The sequence below is a fragment of the Lycorma delicatula genome, chromosome 6, assembly GCF_047948215.1.
Source record: "Lycorma delicatula isolate Av1 chromosome 6, ASM4794821v1, whole genome shotgun sequence".
NCBI classification, from domain to species: Eukaryota; Metazoa; Arthropoda; class Insecta; order Hemiptera; family Fulgoridae; genus Lycorma; species Lycorma delicatula.
The window spans coordinates 116,366,056-116,390,371 of NC_134460.1; the positions used below are offsets into that span (position 1 = coordinate 116,366,056).

Consider the following 24,316-nt stretch of genomic DNA (forward strand, 5'->3'; position numbering starts at 1 on the left):
ACCATAGTTACAAGTAACCATAAGTTAACTGGCAAATTTTAACTCTCTCTTGCTTTGAAATGATTTCAAGTGTTAACTACATCTTTGCTTAAATCTATATTCCATTTATTCAACATCTAACATTGTGTAGTTGGAACAGTTTGCTTTACACATTCCATAGGCTTTGTGATTTTTTGATGGCGGTGGTTTATGTAATAGTTATTTATTTGGTTCTAAAGGTTATGTAAACCGTGAATGGAATGCAGCATTCAGCTTCTTTAAATTTGATACCTATTTTTTCTGAATTTTGTTTATATATCTTATGTGTATACATATATATGTATATAATTTTATATACAGAGTGATTCCAAATTGCTCAGCAGTCTCTCAAGAGATGATTCTATGGCCAAAAATAGCAAAATAAGTTCATATAAACATAGGTCAGAAAAGAGTTCATTAATGTATTTTGGCTCATGAAACATTTAGCCCTGCTTTTTGCTCCCTCTGTAAAATTAAACCATACTAAATTTTGGGGTATAAGTCGAGTGGTAAATTTGGTACTTCCTTATGGTTTTTTAACTAAGAAATTGAATAAAAGTGGTCCCAGACATCTAGCTCCCTTAGATATTAAGATAAAACGGACTAAAACACAAAAACATTTTGTCGGAAAACTTAATTTACCAATAACCAAATAAAAATTTCTAGTTAACTTTGTACAGAATTTAATTCTGAGAAATTGATGTAAATAGTGTCTATTAAAATTTAACACAAATTTGAGAAGTTCAACTTTAATTAGAAACAAAGCATACAAACTGAATTGGAAAAGTGATATGATTTTAAACTGAACAATTTACATACAAAAGTTAAAAATTATAAAAACTAAATTTGAAAGACATCCTTATAAAACATATTAAAAATTATTATTTTTTCATAGATTGACAATAACAGCTTATCAACAATTAAGTTTAGTGTCTAGCTTCTGAATATTCATTTGAGCGTGTTTGTGCTTTCATTGTTCGTTCAGTCAGTTCACTAGGCAGCTGAGCGAACAACATGAACCCCAACTGACTAATATATACACAAACATAACTTTTTTTTTTATTAGTATATATATTTAGTTTTTCTTTTTAACAACTGTGAAAGTTTATTTTCTGCATTCTAGCAAAAAAAATCTAAAAAACACAGTATGAAGTTACTGCCCATGCAGTAACAGTTATGAGAGTCCCTCTCATAACTTTTTGTATAAAGTTAACCTTGCAAATCAGTTGTATTATTTCCATGAAACAATAAATAATTTTTTTTTTTTTTTTAGATGTAACCAAACGGAATGAATATAAAGAATGTCTATTTACAAGATTTTATAAACTCAACAAAGTAAAACTATTAAAATTCAGATGTAAATAATGCCCTGGATAAAATCTAATATCAACTGTAATTATGGACAGAATATAAGAAATTATAAGAAGTATGAAACTTTCAGCTCATAAAACAAACATTTTTAATTCACTTAAAATCTGTATTTAATTTATTACTCAACTCTAAAAAATGAACACAAAAAAAGCTGTTTTTTATCAATGAAAAGATTTTTAATTCCACCAATATAAGTTCCACCAACTTGTTAATATACCAACTAGTTAAATAAAGTTGAATTAAAAAGAAGTGTTCTATTAAGATTTCATTCATTAATAATGCTAATCCAATTAGTAATTAAATGATTCCCAAGACAACAATATACATAAAGTTAGTAGAAAGTTGAAAATTTCTTATATACATTCCATTCCCTTTCTGTTTAGACATGCCAAAAGTTTTCATCTGTTACTACCTTATGATGGCTGTATTTCCTTCATATCTTTAAAATTATTCTGCCTCATTCAGATGACCATTTATTTGTTTTTATAATTTTAATGTAATATAAAAAATTATCTTTTTAAACTAACCATTGATGATAATCCTTCTTTTTTTGTTTAGCCTCTGGAACCACCTTATGGTATTACTTCAGAGGATGATATATATTAATGTAAATGAAGTGTAGTCTTGTACAGTCAGGTCGACCATTGCTGAGTTGTGTGATTAATTGAAGCCCAACCACCAAGGAACATCGGTATCCATGATCTAGTATTCAAATCTACATAAAAGTAACTGGTCTTTACTAAGATTTGAACCTTAGAACTCTCGACTTCAAAATCAACTGATTTGTTATGAGTTCATTACTAGACCAACCCGGTGGGTCTTGTTGATGATCTTTATAATGTCCTGATTAGCCATTGTATAAAGATTTTTTAAAAGAATTTTTTTGTGGACAATATGATAATATTCGTTTTAATGTGAACCATTTTTATTTTTAAATTTATACAAAGATACTGTTTTTAAGAAGAAATTGTTCAAGGTTTTGGGATAACATAGTTTCCATTTTAGCAGTCCAGCCCAATAATATTTTCCCAGTTGAACTACTGCTTTGGGGAGTAAGCTCAACTGTATGTTCAATTTTCCTACTTTAAAAGCAGGAAAATATTTTTTTTCTAATTATTTTCCAATTTTATACCTATCAGTGAAGAAACATGTATATTGCAATATGTATATAACAGTAATGAATGGCTAAGTTACAGTACAAACCTTATCCGCCAGGCTAATAATGAATTATAATAATCTGACTATGTTGCTACTGAAATTCTCAAAAGTAATCCTTATTACAGAAAAGAAAACAATATTATAAAACCAACTAGTTATGTATTTTAAAAAATAAATAAATTACATTAACAAGTTGCTTTTCAAATACTTGAAATTTTGCTTCCTGAAAATCTTATTGGAACTATGTTGTTACAAAATAATATAATTCCTTCATCAGACACTGGTATTGCAAGTGATACTTATCTTAAAATGGTTAGAAAACCCATTTAGTATCTGGTCAGATACCAAACCATTGAAAGACAAGTGAATTTAATATTTGGAGTGATGCTATTAATGATTAATAGTGATGATATTAGTGATTAATAGTGGTTGGAGTGATGCCTTTCATCACTCCACTGATGAAAGGCAGCGTCATAGCCCGAAAAAGATCTCAAAGCATAACTCAAATTTTTTTAAAAGGATCATTTTTAATTTGTGTAATCTTTTAGAATGTTTTATCAGATTGTGTTATGTTCATTAATAAATAGAAATTACTTACTTCCATCTGTTCATAAAGAGTTAACTCATTTTTCATAAGGGCAATCCAAACGTCAAAATATAAATTGTGTATATCTTCTGTGTTATTTCTCATTAGTTCTGTATAATATGCAAAATTGTCATCTGTAACTCCCTGTTTTTCAATAGATTCAAAGCATTTATTGGTATCATGATAGATAAACTCCTTCCTTTCTAAACATCCTTCAACTATGCTATTGTTATAAAAAAAAAAACACTCATTAATTTTAATCCCACAATGTCAAACTGTATTAAAATAATGTAAATTTTAAAAATAAATTAAAAATAGAAAAAAATAATATTATTAAGAACCGTATTTATATGTTAGCATGCTAGTACTACAACAAACCAGTAAAATCTGATGTGGGTTTTACATTTTACATTAAAAAAAAAATACACAACAGATAAAATAATATCAATGGAATTGCAGATGTGAATTTTTTTTTCTCTCCTCATTGAAATTATAACAGATTACTGAATCATTATTTTCTTCATTTTTATATTTTCACCATTGTACACTAAAGTTGTACACCTAGTAAAATGTTTGTATACAATTTAGTTGATTAAGGGTAAAGCTGTTCCGTAGAAAACTTAAAGTTATTCTTGGATAGCTCATTAATTTCTGGAGAGAAGCAGTTTTTCTCACAGAAAAATTTAATTTGGTCAATGTGAAATTGTACTGCAGTCGTCCTGGAATTAATAATGATGTAAAATTAATGAATAATATGCTCATCTGGGTAAAATGTCCCAATCTTCTGAACACTTGTCAGGGGTTGGTGCTTGCTCTGAATGGGTCTTGAAGTTAAAATCAGGATGGGATTATTTGTACTGTGTTGTTTGCAGTTCCTCTATAAATAGATCATTCTTTCCTGTTCTCCAGCCCTTTTCAATATTATTGACCTCTTATTCATTTCAGATTCTGTAAGTATAGCTCCAACTCTTCTAAATTCATCATAAATATAAAAGAATCTGAATAGTCCTCTGGTGTGATCTAGCCTTTGGCATGTATTGTTTGGTGAAATCTAATGGTGGATAGCTATCAATAAATTTGTCTAGAAGTCTCTTCTTGTTCCATGAATAATAATCCTTATGCCTACAGGTTAAAACTGGGTCTCCTGTTACCTCCTAAAATATAGATGCAACTTATTAAAGCGATAATATAGATACAATGAATTGATGTAACTACTACCTCTACCATGTGATACTGACATCTTTCTGTTGAATGACATAGAGAATTAATATTTGACAATGTATGCAAAAAATTGATATCAAGATGACCAATTTATTTTTATTTTTTATCAACTTCTCAATTTTAACTTTCAGCCACCATTCTGTTGGTGGATTATAATTAATAATACAATCTGGACCGGTAAACTAGGGATCCAACAAACTGTATGTGGTCTATACTATACAAAGGACATACCTACATACAAAAGAAATCAATAATGTAAACAAGATATCCAAAACGTTCTTGAATATAATTTCAATCAGTCAGTTTTTACAGGCTAATTACAAGAATTAAAATCAGCATTTAAATACTGTCAAGTTTCCCGTGTTTAAGCCAAAAAAAAACATTGGTATAAAATGGGTATAAAATTACAACAGATCCTCTGCACCATTATTAACAGAATAATCACCTAGTAAAAACATTACTTACCTTCTTGAGTCATTCAAGCTTTCTTTCTTAGTCCTATTGACAGTATCTTGAAACTGTCTTTCTTCCTCGTTTCTTAATTTTAGTTGTTCCATACCCATATTGAAAAGGGCATGTGTCACTTTACCCATGTGCTCTTTAAATCTAAAAATTACAGTTCTGTGTATGATTATAGAAAAACAAGCATTTTAGAATCTAAGTGGTTTATTTTAAATTAAATAAAATGCTTAAAATTAGTTTTAAAAATCGCCTGAATTATTCCTTTAACAACTAAAAGTATCTCCTCAATAAGCTTAAAGATTGAAAATCAAAACTCCTTAAGACCACAACCCAAAAATCAAAGAAAGATTGGATAAAAATGAAGGATGTAATAGAGGAGGAGCTTAGTTATAAAATATTTTGGTAAAAGAAAAAATTATAGTTTTAAGTTTTGGTCATATCATGTAAATGACAAACACTAGAACATATGTATATGTAAGCAGGGAAGAAATGACAAGGAAAAATCTGGTTGGCAGATCAAGAGGTTGTTTATTGACAATTTGTAGACCAGAAGGGAAATAAAGAAGTAGTTGTAGTTACTGGAGTATAGTTTTTAGATAGAAAACAATCATTTGAAAGCATTCTACTGAGCCTGCTGGAGAATCACTCAGTAATAATGTTGATAATACTCTGCATAACAAACAATCTTACAACTATATATTATAAATTCCCCCCCCCCCCCCAACCAGAGAAATAACCCATGTATACTCTACTCCAATTATCCCTTACAAAATCCTTCGTTCTGAAGTCCTGTTTTGAAATAACTCCGACACATCCCTAAAATAAATCAGAGAATAAAATAAATTATTTTTAAGAAAATTAATTAATAACAATAAGTGAACAAACAGTAGTTACTTCAATGGTTTATAACAATGAATAGGCAACTGAACTCCTAACTAATTTTAAAATATACTTAAAATACTTAACCTGGTTGCTTTTAATTAATTAAAATATAAAATATGATACAAACAATGCCTGGCTGAATTCATTATGTACCTCAGCTGCTAGTTTGACTTTTTGCGCCAACTCTGAATAAAAAAGCAAAGTCCTCAGGTAGTGCACAGCCATAATAAGTAGCATCCCATTGAGCCCCAATAAAGACTAAATATCTTGCTACCCAGTAGAAGGTGCCAATAAGATGATACAGATGGATGGAACCTACCCACCAGGTTTAGGTTAACTTGTCATCGCAAATCAGCTGATTTCGAAGTCGAGAGTTCTAAGGTTCAAATCCTACTAAAGGCAGTTACTTTTATATGGATTTGAATGCTAGATGGTGGATACCGGTGTTCTTTGATGGTTGGGTTTCAGTTAACCACAAATCTCAGGAATGATCGCTCGAGACTGTACAAGATTACACTTCATTTACATTTATACATATGATCCTAATTCATCCTCTGAAGTAATACCTTACGGTGATTCCGAAAGCTAAACAGAAAAAGAAAGATGGATGGAACCAGGACATCACCTTGATAACATTCATCAACGTCCTGAACCTTTATGAATTCAAGCTGAGATCTACAGAGGGGAACCTGCAGTATAGGTAAGAAAAATACTAGAGTGTGAAGGCAGGAGGGCAGGACATAATTACTATGTTACCGTCCTGAGTGGCAGAACTTCTTCTGTCTGGCGGGGTGAACCATTGGTGGAACAAACGCATAGGACATTGACACTTATTCTAAAGTCTAATACGTCATATGCGGATTTACTTAAAAATCGTGAGATCGGATGTTGGCGTTATGGGCACAGGCACAACAAACATACTATCCACATGTAAATCTGGACAACATATTGAGATTAGAGTTAAGGAGGAGGTTAAAAACGCTGGAACATTTAAGCAGGCAGGGACGACTGCTATCAAGGATGGCACCATACAGTCAAGGAGACCAGAACTGTTGCTCTTCGCATAAGCGTTCTAGAGGGCGATATGCAGGCGGAGGATGTAGTAAAAGGGCTTGGGGAGGTGGCCGGCCCCGAGCTACCTGATCATTTACTGATTACAATGCAATCCGGTTAAGGAGAGATGAAAATTGCAGACTGCCGGCCTCCTTGGCTGCACACATAGTACAGAATAGTCCCGTAAGGCTCGGCATGGTGTGATGCAAGGGTTTACAAACCCCTGCAGTGTTTCAAGAGCTTCGAGCCAGGCCATAAGGTCAGAGGATGCCGTGGGGAAGACAAGTCGCGCTCTTGGTTCAATTGCGGAACCAAGGGCTCATAGAACCATAGATTGTAAGGCGGCAGCAAGGTGCTTGACCTGCAAAACCGAGGGGCACAGAACGGGCGCTTCCACATGCCCTAGAGGACCCGAAAAGAGACAGTTGAGGAAAGTCGGGGGAGGACCAGTAGCATAGCCGCAGGAAAATGAAGGTCATTTAGATTAATCTGAATCACGCTAGGCTGGCAAATGACCTGCTGGCCGGATACTCATCGGAGATGGGAGTGGATGTTGTGCTCACCTGCAAGTCGTATGACACCCACCCTTGGATGGCTGCTATCCGGTGATGGGGGGACGGCTTTGTGGCTTAGTTCTTAGCTTCTTATGTTCGTGTTATATGCCGCCGAATATTACGATCGAAAGATTTGAGGAGGCACTGACTGCTTTGGCCTGAGACATTCTTACGCACCGCCCTACTCTTCTGGCAGGAGACTTCAAATCCTGGTCTACGGGTTTGGGGGGTCTGCCCGGACGGATATCAGGGGAAGGATCCTTGCAGATACAGCTCCTACTTTGGATTTGGTTTCCCTGAACGAGGGCGATATTCATACCTTCAGGAGGGGCACAACTGGATCTGTTCGCTTATATTCTTTCTTTTTCCTTTAATCCTGAACAAAATGGTGAACTTTCCTGACTTCCCCAGTGGATGGATCATCCCCTTCTCAGTATCCATTACTTTCCCCAGTATTTAATCCCTTTTTTCCCCATTATCAGTTTTTTGAATACAGGTCTGACCTTGGTCGTTTCTCCATCCTAAAGAACGAGTGCACCTTCAATACCTACTTGGCTAGGGATTGATCTTGGGAGACAGTTTTCTGTCCAGTATACAATGAGCCAAATAATTTTAAGTACAACTTGGGTAAAGAAGGATTTTCCATTCCCCCACAAATAAATCTTGAAAAAATGAGATTAATCAATGATAATTCCTCATTAAGAGATTAACATAAAATGTATTGGCCAGCAGTATATATTTGTATTCATACTGCTAACAAAATATATTTTATTGTGTTAAATAATAATAATGAAGAAATAAACAGTTACATCAAATAAATAGAAATAATAATAATATCAAATAATAGAAATAAATAGTACATCATTAATTATTATTATTTTGATTCATAAAAGTAGTGAAAATGTAGGTTTTAAAGGCTATAATATATATTATACTCTATATACATAAAAACTTTATAAATTTCGCTGATTAAAAGTTTAGTTACAAACCCTTCATGTATTAATTCAGCTTCTGATTCAGTAAGAAACGAGGCTTTTCCTTCAGCATCATTTTGAAATAATTCATAGAAGAGTTGATCTTTGTCTAGAAATTCAACAAATCCTTCTTTATGGAATTTTAGTTCCTGATCACAAGCTTCTTTTTTTTCTTTTTCTATTCTTTCTTTTTTCTCATTTTCTTCTAATATTTCAAGTTCCCTCCTAAAACAATAATAATGATTGTAAGATCTATGAAACTAACTTTTAACAAAGCAAACTTTTGATATAATGGCATTGCTGCTTTATTCTTACACTGTGATTTTTCTTCTTTTTTTATTTGGGAATCCTACAGTAATTAGCCAACTAAACTATTGTTAAAAATTTTTTTTTTTTTGTCTTCAGTCATTTGACTGGTTTGATGCAGCTCTCCAAGATTCCCTATCTAGTGCTAGTCGTTTCATTTCAGTATACCCTCTACATCCTACATCCCTAACAATTTGTATTACATACTCCAAACGTGGCCTGCCTACACAATTTTTCCCTTCTACCTGTCCTTCCAATATTAAAGCGACTATTCCAGTATGCCTTAGTATGTGGCCTATAAGTCTGTCTCTTCTTTTAACTATATTTTTCCAAATCCTACTTTCTTCATCTATTTGCCGCAATACCTCTTCATTTGTCACTTTATCCACCCATCTGATTTTTAACATTCTCCTATAGCACCACATTTCAAAAGCTTCTAATCTTTTCTTCTCAGATACTCCGATTGTCCAAGTTTCACTTCCATATAAAGCGACACTCCAAACATACACTTTCAAAAATCTTTTCCTGACATTTAAATTCATTTTTGATGTAAACAAATTATATTTCTTACTGAAGGCTCGTTTAGCTTGTGCTATGCGGCATTTTATATCGCTCCTGCTTCGTCCATCTTTAGTAATTTTACTTCCCAAATAACAAAATTCTTCTACCTCCATAATCTTTTCTCCTCCTATTTTCACATTCAGTGGTCCATCTTTGTTATTTCTACTACATTTCATTACTTTTGTTTTGTTCTTGTTTATTTTCATGCGATAGTTTTTGCGTAGGACTTCATCTATGCCGTTCATTGTTTCTTCTAAATCCTTTTTACTCTCGGCTAGAATTACTATATCATCAGCAAATCGTAGCATCTTTATCTTTTTACCTTGTACTGTTACTCCGAATCTAAATTGTTCTTTAACATCATTAACTGCTAGTTCCATGTAAAGATTAAAAAGTAACGGCGATAGGGAACATCCTTGTCGGACACCCTTTCTTATTAGGGCTTCTTTCTTATGTTCTTCAATTGTTATTGTTGCTGTTTGGTTCCTGTACATGTTAGCAATTGTTCTTCTATCTCTGTATTTGAACCCTAATTTTTTTAAAATGCTGAACATTTTATTCCAGTCTACGTTATCGAAAGCCTTTTCTAGGTCTATAAAAGCCAAGTATGTTGGTTTGTTTTTCTTTAATCTTCCTTCTACTATTAATCTGAGGCCTAAAATTGCTTCCCTTGTCCCTATACTTTTCCTGAAACCAAATTGGTCTTCTCCTAACACTTCTTCCACTCTCCTCTCAATTCTTCTGTATAAAATTCTAGTTAAGATTTTTGATGCATGACTAGTTAAACTAATTGTTCTGTATTCTTCACATTTATCTGCCCCTGCTTTCTTTGGTATCATAACTATAACACTTTTTCGTTAAAAAAAAAAAAAAAAAAAAAAAAAAAAAAAAAATAATACTATAAAATAAATTTGGTTTAGTGTATTAAAAGGTTTATCACCAAAATTAGTAATATTAAAGAATGTGCTCATTTATTTTTCTAAGTAAATTATCACAAAATACAATTCCTTAAAAAATTTTATAAGGTTGTGAAAAATTCTGTAAAAAAAATGCAATTTGATCTATTTAAATAATTCTTTTATTACCACTACTGAAAATGAAAGCGCTGTTAGACTTTACTACTCATCTACTAGACTAGCAACTAATCATACCCTTTCAGTAAATCAAATTGTTTTAAATTAATGGATAAAATAAGAATTACTAGCAGAATCCCAAAAAAAATTAGACACAATTAACATAAAAACGCAAAACCAAATTAAAAACGGCAACAAAAAATCTCACTCTTAAAAAGTTAATATATAAAATAAACTAAATCTTTTGGTCAATCAATAGCAGTGAAAACTATAATTTGTCTCCAACTTAATGATTAATTAAACTTATCATGTCAGAGATCCTTCCATATATTATAGCCTCTTAAACACATCCAAATAGTTTAAACTAATTTGCCTTTCCATTTAATATACTTATTTCACCTTCCTGTGTTAGTCTTTCATGACTCAAATCAAATGTTATAACTATGAAATGAAGGATATCTTTCTTCTCTCCATGACTGTTTAAGGAGAAAATTCTTGTAAATTATTATAATATTGCTTTGAGAGGCAATATCAAATTTGTTCTAAATCTCATATTTATAAAATCTGTTACATACATCCTTCTCTCCAATTATTTAATTCTAAGTAAATCTTATGAAACTAAGGAACTATTCAACAATGAGTGTTGAATTAACACTCATCTTTTTGCCAGATGCAGTCATGTTTTAAACCACTTCATCTGGTTTCTGCTTACTACTTCTGACAACTGTTGAGGAAACCTTATCCAGAAAATTAAAAACTTTCAGAATACATTTAAAAAATATATTCAGTACACAGGTAAGCATGAGTTTAGTTTAGTTTTCAAGTGAAGAATGCAGTTTGGAGTATTTTTAAGCAAATATAACATTTTTTGTAATAGTAGAATACAATTTTAATGACTAAATACAACAGACATCAAAAAAGTTTTGATAATTATTTTGCTACTAGATTTTACTTTTTTTTTATTTAATGGATTATAGGTAGGCTAAAAAATTTAAAAACAATTTAAGTGTAAAAAAGTAGAATATTGAATATTACTGGAGAAACAAAAACCTAATACACGTTTTTTTAAATCACTTAAAAATTTTCAGTTATAATTAAAATATTATTACAGATTCAGAAAAGCTTCATTCAATTATACATTCTAACTTGTTCTATTTAATAATGCATTCCAAAAATAGGTGACACAATTTGCTCTTTAAAATTGAAATGTATAAATGGTACTATATCTGTAATATATTATGATTTTAGTAATTCTTTTATATTCTAGAGATAATGGAATTAGTGGTTTTCAATCTCCTTAATACTGTGAACTTATCCATAAGTGAAGCTACTAAATTCTATTCTATTTTCTATTTTGTGATAGTTTTTCTTATATAGATATGTTCACTGTTTTTATTTAAATGAACGAGGTGTGTAGAAATTAGCATTATTTATCCTTGCAACAATGATGTAGATAATGGGTGTTGTGAGATGCCATTCTGTTTTTTGTGTCTTTTTCTTGTTTTTAATGTACTCAGAGTGTATCACGAAATTCTCGGAGATTATCATAACATATTCTATTCGTAAAAATAATTGAAAAAAGTTCATAAAAAACATATGTCCTAAAATGCTTCGTTCGCGAGTCACGGCTAGTGAAAAATTTCGCTTGGATTTCAGTATCCCGGTGAAATGAGGTTGTACTGAAATTTTTAGAACGTTAGTTAAGGAGCAGAATTGGCAATTTCTTATGGTTTTTGACCTGGAAATCGAATAAAATAGGTCTTAGAACCGTATCTGGAGTAGTTTTTGAGAAATCTTGGGTGAAAATCAATAAATTGGGATACAAAACCCTGGTTTTTTATATTTGACGAATAATAACTTTGTTAAATGGGTAATAAACACATGTAGAGAATTTAATTCTAAAAAAAATGATGTAAGATAAATTGAATAAAACAAAGAAATTTGGAAAAATTCTAAATTTATTTAGAAACAGTTCATTACTACATTAGTCAGAATAGCACTATAAAGTAAAAAAAGGCAAAATTTTTTTTTGGTGATGTGAAAAGTTTGTAAAAACAAAATTTTCTGTTAAAAATATTTTTAAACTGGAAATTACACGATTGAAAAATAAATAAAAATTCTTTGATAATTTTTTTTTTATTAATGACAAAAATAAAATAAACTTTTTCAAAAATTATTGTTTCATAGTTGGTAATAAAATAACAACAGCTTATCAACGATGCCCAATACCGTATTAGTGTTTAATCATTCTGTAGGGTACGTAAAGTAAGCCGGTAATAAAATAACAACAGCTTATCAACGATGCCCAATACTGTATTAGTGTTTAATCATTCTGTAGGGTACGTAAAGTAAGCCGGCCTCCATGACGCGAGTGGTTGCGTCTCGGCTTTCATTCGGAGGTACCGGGTTCGAATCCCGATCAGGCATGGCATTTACACACTACAAATTATTCACCTCATCCTCTGAAGCAGTACCTAACGGTAGACCTGGAGGTAAAAAAGGTATGTTAAGTAACCTGAATATTGTGAACTGTGCTGTTGTCAGTGAGGTTTAGTTTGAAAGTGATCAGTTTACTATTGAAATAATGCCATATTTAATTACAACAAAGGAATATGCTGATATGGTATTAGTCGGAACCCTTATCATAAACAGCTGGTTAAACATCTACACATGGGATGGTCCGCTTCACGGAGTTCTGCAACTGGTGAAATACAAATCGACAACTCTACAAGTATATTTTGTTTACCGACAAGGCAGATTTCACTCGAGATGGCATCAACATCTTACGCAATGAAAATACATGGGTAGAAGTAAATCCTCATGAAACAATGGAAGGCAGTTTTCAACACAGATTTATCGTCAATGTATGGTGTGACCTTCTTCGCAGTCAGTTGATTGGACTGTTCATATTACCTGGCAGCTTAAATGCTGAGGTCTACTTAAAACTTTATTCAAGAAGAATTGCCGCAGCTGCTTTAACATGTTGCCCTAGTGCTCAGACGTAAAGTATACTTCCAGCACAAACATGATGGCTTGCCTCCCCACTTCTCTCACGCCGTTTCCAGTCACTTAAATCATCATATCCCTGAAAAATGAATTGGTTGTGGAGGTCTTCATTCCTGGCCATGATCACCTGATCATTGCAAAATAAACACAAGTTATACCACAGTATAACTGTTTGAGAATACAAGCGGTGAGTCAATTTTGTCTGGTGAGAAGAGTTGTCAGAAAATTACATCAAGTGTGGGAGTAAGGTAGAACTGCACATGTGCAAGAGACTATTTGTTGTCGTAGTATCATGAGTTAAACCTAGAAGATAACTTATTTATTAATAGGTGGAACTGCATGTAATGCACCTTTCCCTTCATCAAAGACCCTAAGATAGCAAATGATATTTTATAGAACTAGTTAAGATGGATCTACTCTGTTTTGTTTCATATTTTCACATTTTAACAAGCACATATGTTTTTGATGCTTTTGACTTGCTATACATTTTTGCTTAATGTTCACACATCTAGAGTTAAAGCTTAATAATAATAACTTGTGTTACTCCTTAAGGTGTATGTTGTCAGCCATGAAAAATTATTAAAATCTGTTCAGTTTTTCAGTTTATCATTTAAATATATATACCTACTTTATATAATTATTGTAGGAATGGTAAGACTTTTTACCCAAATACAGCTCTGATTGATTCTCTTTCTTCTTTCATTATTACTTTGTACTCATAATATATAAGTTGAGGAATAAAGACAGAAATACGCCCTCTAAAATTAATACCATAACAACATGGATTTCCAGCCATATTAAGAACTTTTAATGATTCAAATTTTCTAAGATATAGTACCTGTAAAAAATTCAAAAAATGCATAGGTTATTATATAGATGAAAAATTATGAATAACTATTGTACGATTTGTTGTGTTTTCATTTAAATGGATGAAAAATTCATTTATTTTTTTTTTGTCTTCCGCCATTTGACTGGTTTGATGCAGCTGTCCAAGATTCCCTATCTAGTGCTAGTTGTTTCATTTCAGTATACCCTCTAAATGTTACATCCCTAACTATTTGTTTTACATATTCCAAACGTGCCAAACCAAAATACTTGGCATTTATAGACCTAGAAAAGGCATTCTATAACGTAGTCTGGAATAAAATGTTCAGCATTTTAAAAAACTAGGGTTCAAATACAGAGATAGAATATCAATTGCTAACATTTACAGGAACCAAACAGCAACAGTAATAATTGAAGAACATAAGAAAGAAGCTGTAATAAGGAAGGGAGTCTGACAAGGATGTTCCCTATCCCCGTTACTTTTTATTCTTTACATAGAACTAGCAGTTAATGATGTTAAAGAACAATTTAGATTTGGAGTAACAGTACAAGGTGAAAAGATAAAGATGCTACGATTTGCTGATGATATAGTAATTCTAGCTGGGAGTAAAAAGGATTTAGAACAATGAATGGCATGGATGAAGTCCTGCGCAAGAACTACCGCATGAAAATAAACAAGAACAAAACAAAAGTAATGAAATGTAGTAGAAATAACAAAGATGGACCACTGAATGTGAAAATAGGAAGAGAAAAGATTATGGAGGTAGAAGAATTTTGTTATTAAAGTAGAATTACTAAAGATGGACAAAGCAGGAGCGATATAAAATGCTGAATAGCACAGGCGAAATGAGCCTTCAGTCAGAAATATAATTTGTTTACATCAAAAATTAATTTACATGTCAGGAAAAGATTTTTGTAAGTATATGTTTGGAGTGTCGCTTTATATGGAAGTGAAACTTGGACAATCGAAGTATCTGAGAAGAAAAGATTAGAACCTTTGGAATGTGGTGCTATAGGAGAATGTTAAAAATCAGATGGGTGGATAAAGTGACAAATGAATAGGTGTTGCGGCAAATAGATGAAGAAAGATGCATTTGGAAAAATATAGCTAAAAGTATAGAGACAGACTTACAGGCCACATATTAAAGCATCCTGGAATAGTCGCTTTAATATTGGAAGGACAGGTAGAAGCAAAAAATTGTGTAGGCAGGCAACGTTTGGAATATGTAAAACAAATTGTTAGGGATGTAGGATGTAGGGGCTATACCGAAATGAAACGACTAGCACTAGATAGGGAATCTTGGAGAGCTGCATCAAACCAGTCAAATGACTGAAGACAAAAAAAAAATGCAAACATTGCCTGACTACTATTACTTTATTTATATGAAATTCAAATTCTTATCAAAAGAGTAAAACAAATGCATGTATACAAAAACAACCCTAATTATCAGTACAAATTGCACAATTATTTTACATTTTGTAACTGTTCATTGAGGAAAAGTACCCCAGAATAATGTCCCCTCATCTGTCAAAGGTTTGTTTCTTACTAACATAGAATTGAAGGAAATAACGTAATCAAACTTATGTATTATTATGATAATACAAACAACTGTACTGCTTTTGTCCAATCAAAGTGTAAAATACCTCCTTAAAAAAAAGAAGTCAATTGTAGCCTTCTGAAGTAAGGTAAGGTAAGAGGTTAATAGAGACTACAGTTGGTTGTTAATTGAACAGCACCAGATCAACTTAGGAGTCAGATAATAGCAATCTCATAGGTGAATTGAAAAATCAGGCATACTGCAATGCGCCCGGCTAATTGGAAAATGAAATAAAATATATTTGCATTATTGATTATAATTATAAATATAATCTAACAAAACTTAACTTAAGCTCGCTTTGCTCGCTAACTTAACTGGCAAGAAGGTTAGCAAGCGTTGGCTAAATTTGGTTAGATTATATTTATTATTTCCAATTAACCAGGCACATTGCAATAAGCCTGATTTTTCAATTTGCCTATGACAGTAATATAGCACTGTTAACAGCACACAACTTCTTAAATGTATGCATAAAGGAGAATAAAATTAAAAAATATACATTCTTAAACCTGCATCATAACATTTTCAGTTGCTCTTGCAACCATCTTCAGTGATTGCTATTCTTAGTTTGGTATCACTATTGCTAGTGGTTACTTATTGTACATTTGTTGTGTTTTACATTTTATAAAGTTCAAATCTCTCTGTGTGTGTGTGTATGTGTGTGTGTGTGTGTGTGTTTCTCTCTCTTTGCATGTGCACCTGTGTGAATATAAAGATAGTTGCCTATGTTAATGGACAACAACGTGGGAGAACAAATTATATACTAACAGTTAGTTAAACAGAAACACTCTCCATTCTTAAAGTAAAGTAGCAGAAGAACACATTTCAGATATAATAAATACATCAAATTTATTCTTCTTCTGTTTTGATCCCTTAACAAATATATGGACAAGGGTGAGCTCAGAGCCAGTAGGTTGTGGTTACTGCTGGAAAACGAGCATTTGACTCATTTTCCATGGGGTTCATGCCTACGTTTTATGGCCTGTTGGCAGCAGACCAACTTTCTTCTACTCCTAGTTTTCACCCAGATCCTAGGCTCAGGACAAAATTTATTATGGTACAAAATTACTCTACATTCCAGATCAAATGTTACATACAACTAATGGCGTTCCTGTAGGCACTCTTACTTCCAGGACTATAGCAGAAATCTTTCTGAAACACATAGAACAAATATACATATTCACCAACAAATAAAATTATTAAATAATATATTAGCAAAGATATGTTGATGATATTGTCTGGTTGTACCTACAAAACCTAAAAAACTTGAACTGCTAACATACATAAACAACAAAGTACACCACTTAAATTTGATAGCTGAATGTAAACAGAAAACAAATAAATTCTCTTGGTCGTACCATGACAAAAAGGTAATCAACTAAAGCAGGATATAGAGAAAACCTACAGAGACAGGCTTTCTCTTTCACAATATCTCAAACTATATTAATCGCACATAGACTATCTACTTTTAGAAGTATTATCCACATACTATTCAGCAAAGTCATCATATGAAGATAATGCCAAAGATAAAATGAAAAATCTTTAAATCCTTCTTAGCAACATACAGCCATCATTTGTCAATTATTTCATAGATGCAAATCACTCCACCAAAAAATAACAACCTTGATTATCTACACACACAAAAAGGATCATGCCTTAATGCCCTCTAAACATTATAAAAATGTAAGCAATTATTATGTACTAAATGAACAAACACAATTAAAGTTCAACACACTTTTTGATCACATTCTAAATACATGAATACTTAATAAACCACCAGCAAAGATATTAGCTGACATCAGGATGATAACAGCTGCATTAGTCACTGAAAATCCCTATGAGAACAATTGAAAATGTTATGATGCAAGTCATTACTTTTATTAAATTGATTTGGTTTTTCATTTAAAACGTAAACAGTTTTTGTTAGTGACCATCAGTGATAAAACATACCAAATTTGAAAATGTTACTGTGGTATTCATAAAATAAAACTTTGAGAGGGATGAATCAGAAAATGATACAGTGAAAATAAAAATAAATTACATTAACCCTTATAAAAGCCTTATAACCTTATAAAGCTAAAAAATAACCTAAATAATTTTCAAAATGACATAACTATTCAGTACATTACAGCAATGGATAATTTCCAGACACTAATTAATGAAAAGTAGACATAAAAAAATACACAACTCATATGGTCTCTTTGTTATTGATGTTTCTTGATGAGAACCAACTCCTCAAGTAGATGACAACAGGGCTAATAAACTCCAAAATATTACCATAAGAATTAAAAGCTACCTCTGAATAATCAAGTAAAATAACATCAAATCAAAGAATTTTGATTTGTTCATTTACATTTTTATGAATCTTCATTTAACAAATTTCTTTTAATAAGTAATTTATGCTAGCAAATAGTAATTTATGGTGTCACACTAGGAATTATTAAAAAGATGAAAAAATTAAAAATATAAAAATATTATATATATATATATATATATATATAATATAATATAATATTTATATAAATATAAATAAAAAATATAACTCATTAAGTATGAAAAAAACACTTACACAATCAGGATTGCTTATTTTATTATGCCCAATGCTGAATATTTCAAGTTTTGTTTGTGAATCAAGATTTTGTACTTCTTCTATAGAATTTTCAAAAAGTGTAAGTATTTCAAGATTTACTAAATTCTGAAATGATAAAAAAAGTTTTTTTTTACAATATTACAATTTTCATGATCACAACAATAAATTACACAAGACTGACTATCTTTTCTACCACCGTATTTACAGATAAAATATTAATCCTTATAAAATTGTTGAGTATAGTTTATGAAGTATTCTATACTAGTCATAAACTATTGGAATTGTAAGGTCATTTATACATGAATATAAAATTTCTAGAAGTTATACTCAGTAAATTTTTTATAACAATAAAAAAAGAAACATCCAAGACTACATATTTTCTTCAAAATTTCTTCAGTTTTCTTCTTGATCAAATTAATATTCCATTTTTTTCTAATTGCTTACTATAAATTATGTTGATTTATAATCATATATATTCATGAGAACAGATGGTAAGAAACATATTTCTCCTTTACCTCATATAATATGTAAATTAAGCTAAATTCTTTTTAGACATGAAATATTCTGAACTGGTTCTATTTTTATTTGTTCTCAGATCGTATTAACAATATAATCGTTTTAGATTTCCTCAAATTAAATAATTTCTACAGAATAGTCATTACACAGTACACTGTTATCTGAAGAAATTGGGGCTTGAATAATTTCAATCAATAGAAATTTCATATAATTAAGGTTTACCTAGTTTTGAATAATAAAAGAATAAGTAAATTAAAAAAAAAATAATATTTGAACCAGAAAACTGTTGATTAGATTTATTAATTTAATGCAAACAAGTTGTTATGGTAAATACTGACATATTTACCATATTATAATAAATATGGCATTAATTAGTCTTATAGCATAACTTTATGAAGAAAGAATGTTTATATTTGCAGCCGCAAATACTTGTTTGCACTGCGATCTTAATTTTCTTGGCTGAGAAAGTAATTTTCTTAATTGCATTGATTTCTCATCGAATACTAATGTATACAATCATGATGCAATTTTAAATTCAGTAACTCTGAAAGGAAAAGTGATGAAAATATGAAACAAGTGCCAAGTTAAAGAGAGAGAGAGAGAGAGAGAGAGTTTAAGATTTTACCTTAGGGTCAATGTAATTTAATATAAACTCTTAAGTCATCCTGCACATCATTTTGATAATATAACTTCAACCATTCTCTGTAAGAACATCAAGAATATATTTATAATTATCTCTGTGATCTGTTATTTCAAGTGATAGAGGTCCCTGATTGTAACATGAATCTCAGAAGTAAAAATCTACAGGAATAACATCAGGGAATCGATCAAAAAGGCCATTGCTTCCATTCATCTCTTTTCAATATTATTGAAAATATTGTTAGGTAAATGATACTTAATTAGGTTATTACCTAAATATAACTTGTAAAATAACTAGAGTTTGTACCATTTGAATCAAAGGCACAGAAAGTTTTGTTTTCACAAGTTCACTAGTGATTTTTAAAAAAATATGTTGATTTTAAAACATTTAAATTTGTTTCAATGGAGAAGTTTCACTGAAATTATGATGACATTCTCTGCAGCAGAATCATGGATTCAGATCTTACCTTAATACAAAACCTTTTTCTACAGTCTCAATTGCTGATAGTAAGTGATGTTTGCAGTATTGCATGAGCATCCTTCTCTGAGCAAGTGTCATTTCCCTTCAAGTACTTCATCAAACAGTATAAATCTTAAAGTGTTCTTAATTTGGTGCACTTATCTTGATTCCATGTTTATTACTTTCCTTTCAAATCTTTTCTGCAATTTTACATTATATATACATACAATTATTTTATAATAAATCTTATTTATAGATATTTCAATCAATTCTTGAGATTCGACTTAAATGATAAAGACACAGATAAAACATAAAGTGTATGTTTAGATGAAGTTTTCTCTTATGTTGATGTGTGAGATGCAACAAAGAAATATTAGTTTACCTTTTCATGCATACCAATTGTCAGTATATATACAAATATATTAACAGTTACAATAAATTTAATGAATATAATATGTTATAATATTTTGCAATATATATATATATATATATACAGTGTCCCATATAAAATGCAACCCATCAATCACTCATCCATGAAATTTCAAAAGTCAAGCCCCTCCTCCTTACTTAAATGGACTCGTCCAACATCTGAACATCGCGGCGACGCAGTAGAACACTACCGATAGTAACAACAATGCAATCATGACGTTCAGCGTATTGCTAGAGACAAGATGGTGTTTTCGGTAGATGAACGTATTTTCATTGTTGAGTCGTACTTCAGTACGAAATCAGTGGTTGCAGTGCAAGATTTATTTCGCCATAAGTACCCAGATAAACCAGCTCCTAACAAAACATCAGTATTAAAGTTTGTTGCAAAATTTAGAGAGACCGGTTCTGTTAATAACAAGGAACACAAAAGATCTGCGTCAATGTTGAATATAGATACAGTCACTGAAATCAAAAACCGATTACTCGCATCGCCAAATAAATCGATCAGACGTTTGTCTGCTGAAATTAATTTGTCTAAATCAACTGTTCATCGGGCGGCCAAACAATTACAATTATGACCTTATCGCATTCAAACGGTTCATCAGCTTCTTGAGCCCGACAAAGAAAAACGGCTACAATATTGTCAATGGTTCCGTCGATTTCTGCGTGACGGAATTAATGTTATGGATTCGTTATTTTTCACAGATGAAGGACGGTTTCATTTGGATGGCTACGTAAACAGCCAACCAAAACAGTAGAATTTGGAGTGCTGAAAATCCCCACGTTTATCACGAAAAACAATTACACCTGCAGAAGTTGGGTGTGTGGTGCGCGATATCGCGGAAGAAAATAATAGGTCCTATTTTTTTCGAGTACACCATTAATGCAGAACGATATCAGGATATTTTATTTCAGTTCATTGCACTCTTGGAAGAGGAAGACAGACAGTGCTGGCTATAACATGACGGTGCGACATCGCACTACGCAGGTTCAACTTCTGATTCGTTGAGGAATTCTTTGGTAATCGTGTTATCGGTCGAGGCTTGTGGCCACCAAGATCTCCAGATTTGACTGCGGCGGATTTTTTTCTATGGGGGTTACCTCAAAGAAAAAGCCTACAGCAACGAACACTTGAGCAATTGAAAGTCAATATTGAACAAGCTGTATTAAATATCCAGCCACAAACTTTGAAAAAAGTTGCAAGAAACGCTGTAAAAAGAATTGAAGCTTGTATTCAATAAGATGGCGGCCACTTCCAACATTTACTCTAAATGTAAGGTAATGGGTGGTAATAAAAATTACATTTACATTTACACATGCCTTTTTATTATTTCAATACCTCCCAATATAAGGCTGGGTTGCGTTGTTTTACATGGGACATCCTGTGTGTGTGTGTATATATATATATACACATTTAAATTTATAATACACAGTATTTTCTTTTTTTAATTTTTAGTCACTACTGTGACTTTAATCACTAATAAATGGCAGCAACATACAATGCAACTTCACCAGCATTGTTTAGAAATAATATATTAAACATGATAATTTTAATAAATGGCAACTGATATTTCATTTTACATCAAACCCTTCATTTTCCAGAATACCATTCTTTGAGATATTCCAAGAACTTCAGAATCATCAGGTTACAACAGTTTATTGTGTCGTAGGGTACGATTTATCTTTACACCCAGGACCAGCATATTATTTTTTATTTGTACAATAACAACAGTCTTACTCCCACTTACATTTACTGATGGATAATAATGAATTTTGTACTGTGTGAAAAATGTCATGCCTCACTAAGATTTGAACCCAGTACCTCTGCGTGAAAGGCCGAGATGCTACCACTTGGCCACAGAGATCGTTATGTGCAAAATAGGAATTGGTAATTCATATTTTGTGATTATAAATATTATGTAAAGAAGACATGAAATTATAAAACAATATACTTACACCAAGGTTCTCAATAACTGTTATTCTATTAAAAGATAAATCAAGTTCTACCAGATTAACTAATTCATCTAAATTTTCTATTTTCTCAATAATATTATTTGATAATTTTAGTTTAGTTAATCCAGTCATCATCCATAAGTGATCGATTTGCAATATATCTGTAATAAATAATTATATTATTTAAGGAATAGTTTACTTCAATATCAATATGAAAAAAAAATTAAGAATTAAAACCATTGACCTTAGTTTAAGAAGTATCAATTAAAAATGAATAATCAAATTAAAAAAAATAAAAAAATACCTATTTTACATATATATATATATATATATATATATATATATATATATATATATATATATATTAAAATTAATTTTAAGACTTATATTCCTCAGTACTATTATACAAATATAAATAAATAACTTGATCCACCAAGTACAGAATAAAATAAAATTTGGTAGGATGCCACTTACCTTATATCTTTATATATACACAAGATTACTTTCACGATTTTCTTGCATTTTCATTTCATACAATCTTTTTATTTTTCACGTAAAATTACATATAAATATGCATCATTAACAAAATAAATTCTTGATAAATGCAATGAAACAGAATTTGCTAAAACCTTAGATATAAACTTTAAAATCAAAATTAAAGTTAAGTTAAAAATTCCACATATAAAAATTTGTCGTCAAATAATAAAAATGTTAATTAAAAGTTAAAATGATAAATATGTTTAAAAAAATGAATTTGTGTATATGATTTGGCTAGCCAATATTATATTACTGTTGGTACTTTTGTGTATATATAATGATATAAGGTAAGTATCATCCTACCTAATTTTATTTTATTCTGTACTTGATATATCAAGTTATTTATTTATATATATACAGAGTGATTCAAGGAAAGAGGAAATTTAAAAAATTAAATAACGTTAATGAAAAATTTTTTTTAGAAAATGAATTTTATTTCATGTAATTGTACAAATGTTGCCATTTTAGGATAGATACATTTTAGTTTATTTTGTAAATATGACATCTTGCAGGTGACCTCCTCTTCCACGTAACACTCACGAAGTCTCTTCGTTAAATTGTTAGTGGTTTGACGTAAAATCTCAACTAGAATTTCCGCGATTGCTTCCCGAATCTTTGCCTTCAGTTCTCCCGTTGTAGCAGGTCTACTGTGGAACGCTTTGGTGACCCCGCAAAAAGTAATCGCAAGCTGAGAGATCAGGCGATCTGGGAGACCATCTACTGTCACCATTTCGTGAAATGACACGTTGTCAAACAATCGGCGTACAGTTGCCATCGATATTCATGCAGTATGTGACGTTGCTCCGTCTTGTTGAAACCAGGCTGTGTTAAGAATCGGTGGAAATCTCTTTTGTTGTTCCACAACAAAGGTTTCAAGCACGGGTACGTAACGAGCCGACGTCACTGTAATCGCAAGACCGTTGTCATCCTCAAAAAAATAAGGGCCTGTAACACCGTAAAATGACATAGCACACCACACGGTGACTTTCTGGCTGTGCAGCGGACACTGGTGTAGCTGCGTAGGATTTTCTTGTGCCCGGTATCTGAAATTTTGCTTGTTAACAAATCCACTGAGGTGGAAATATGCTTCGTCTGACATCCAAAGTTTGTGAACAAACTCTTCGTTATCATTTATCTTCTGAAGCATTACATTACAGAATTGTGCTCGCACACTTGCATCGTTCGGTTTCAGTTCCTGGACGATCTGCAACTTGTATGGATGGTATTGCAAGTCCTTTACTAACATTCTTCGAACATTTGAACTATGCAATTGTAAAGATGCTGAGAGACGACGGATTGACCGATGTGGACTTCGTGTGACTGCATCTTGTAATGCTTGAACATTCTGTGGTGTACGGACGGTTCGCTCACGGCCTGGGGGTTTCTTTCTCATTGCCGAACCAGTTTCCTCGAAATTAGATATCGATGTTTTAATTGCACGTGCTGATGGAACATAGTCGTGCCATCCCAGATTAAAATGACGGCGAAATTCTCTACGCGCTCCCTCCACACTGTCATTGTTTTTGTAAAACGCTTTGATAGCAAAT

At 31.5% G+C, this 24,316-nt stretch overlaps 1 protein-coding gene across 1 annotated transcript in view; it reads right to left on the reverse strand.

The window, feature by feature from the left end:
* LOC142326920 (dynein regulatory complex subunit 3-like) overlaps nucleotides 1-24,316 on the reverse strand; it is a 42,159-nt gene that overhangs the window by 13,894 nt on the left and 3,949 nt on the right. Inside the window, exons 2-7 of the mRNA XM_075369650.1 lie at nucleotides 22,236-22,393; nucleotides 18,215-18,340; nucleotides 13,891-14,063; nucleotides 8,295-8,504; nucleotides 4,820-4,960; nucleotides 3,146-3,356 (exon numbers count right to left, since the gene is read on the reverse strand). Coding sequence (XP_075225765.1) covers nucleotides 3,146-3,356; nucleotides 4,820-4,960; nucleotides 8,295-8,504; nucleotides 13,891-14,063; nucleotides 18,215-18,340; nucleotides 22,236-22,393 — 1,019 coding nt within the window. The remainder of the gene's footprint in view (nucleotides 1-3,145; nucleotides 3,357-4,819; nucleotides 4,961-8,294; nucleotides 8,505-13,890; nucleotides 14,064-18,214; nucleotides 18,341-22,235; nucleotides 22,394-24,316) is intronic.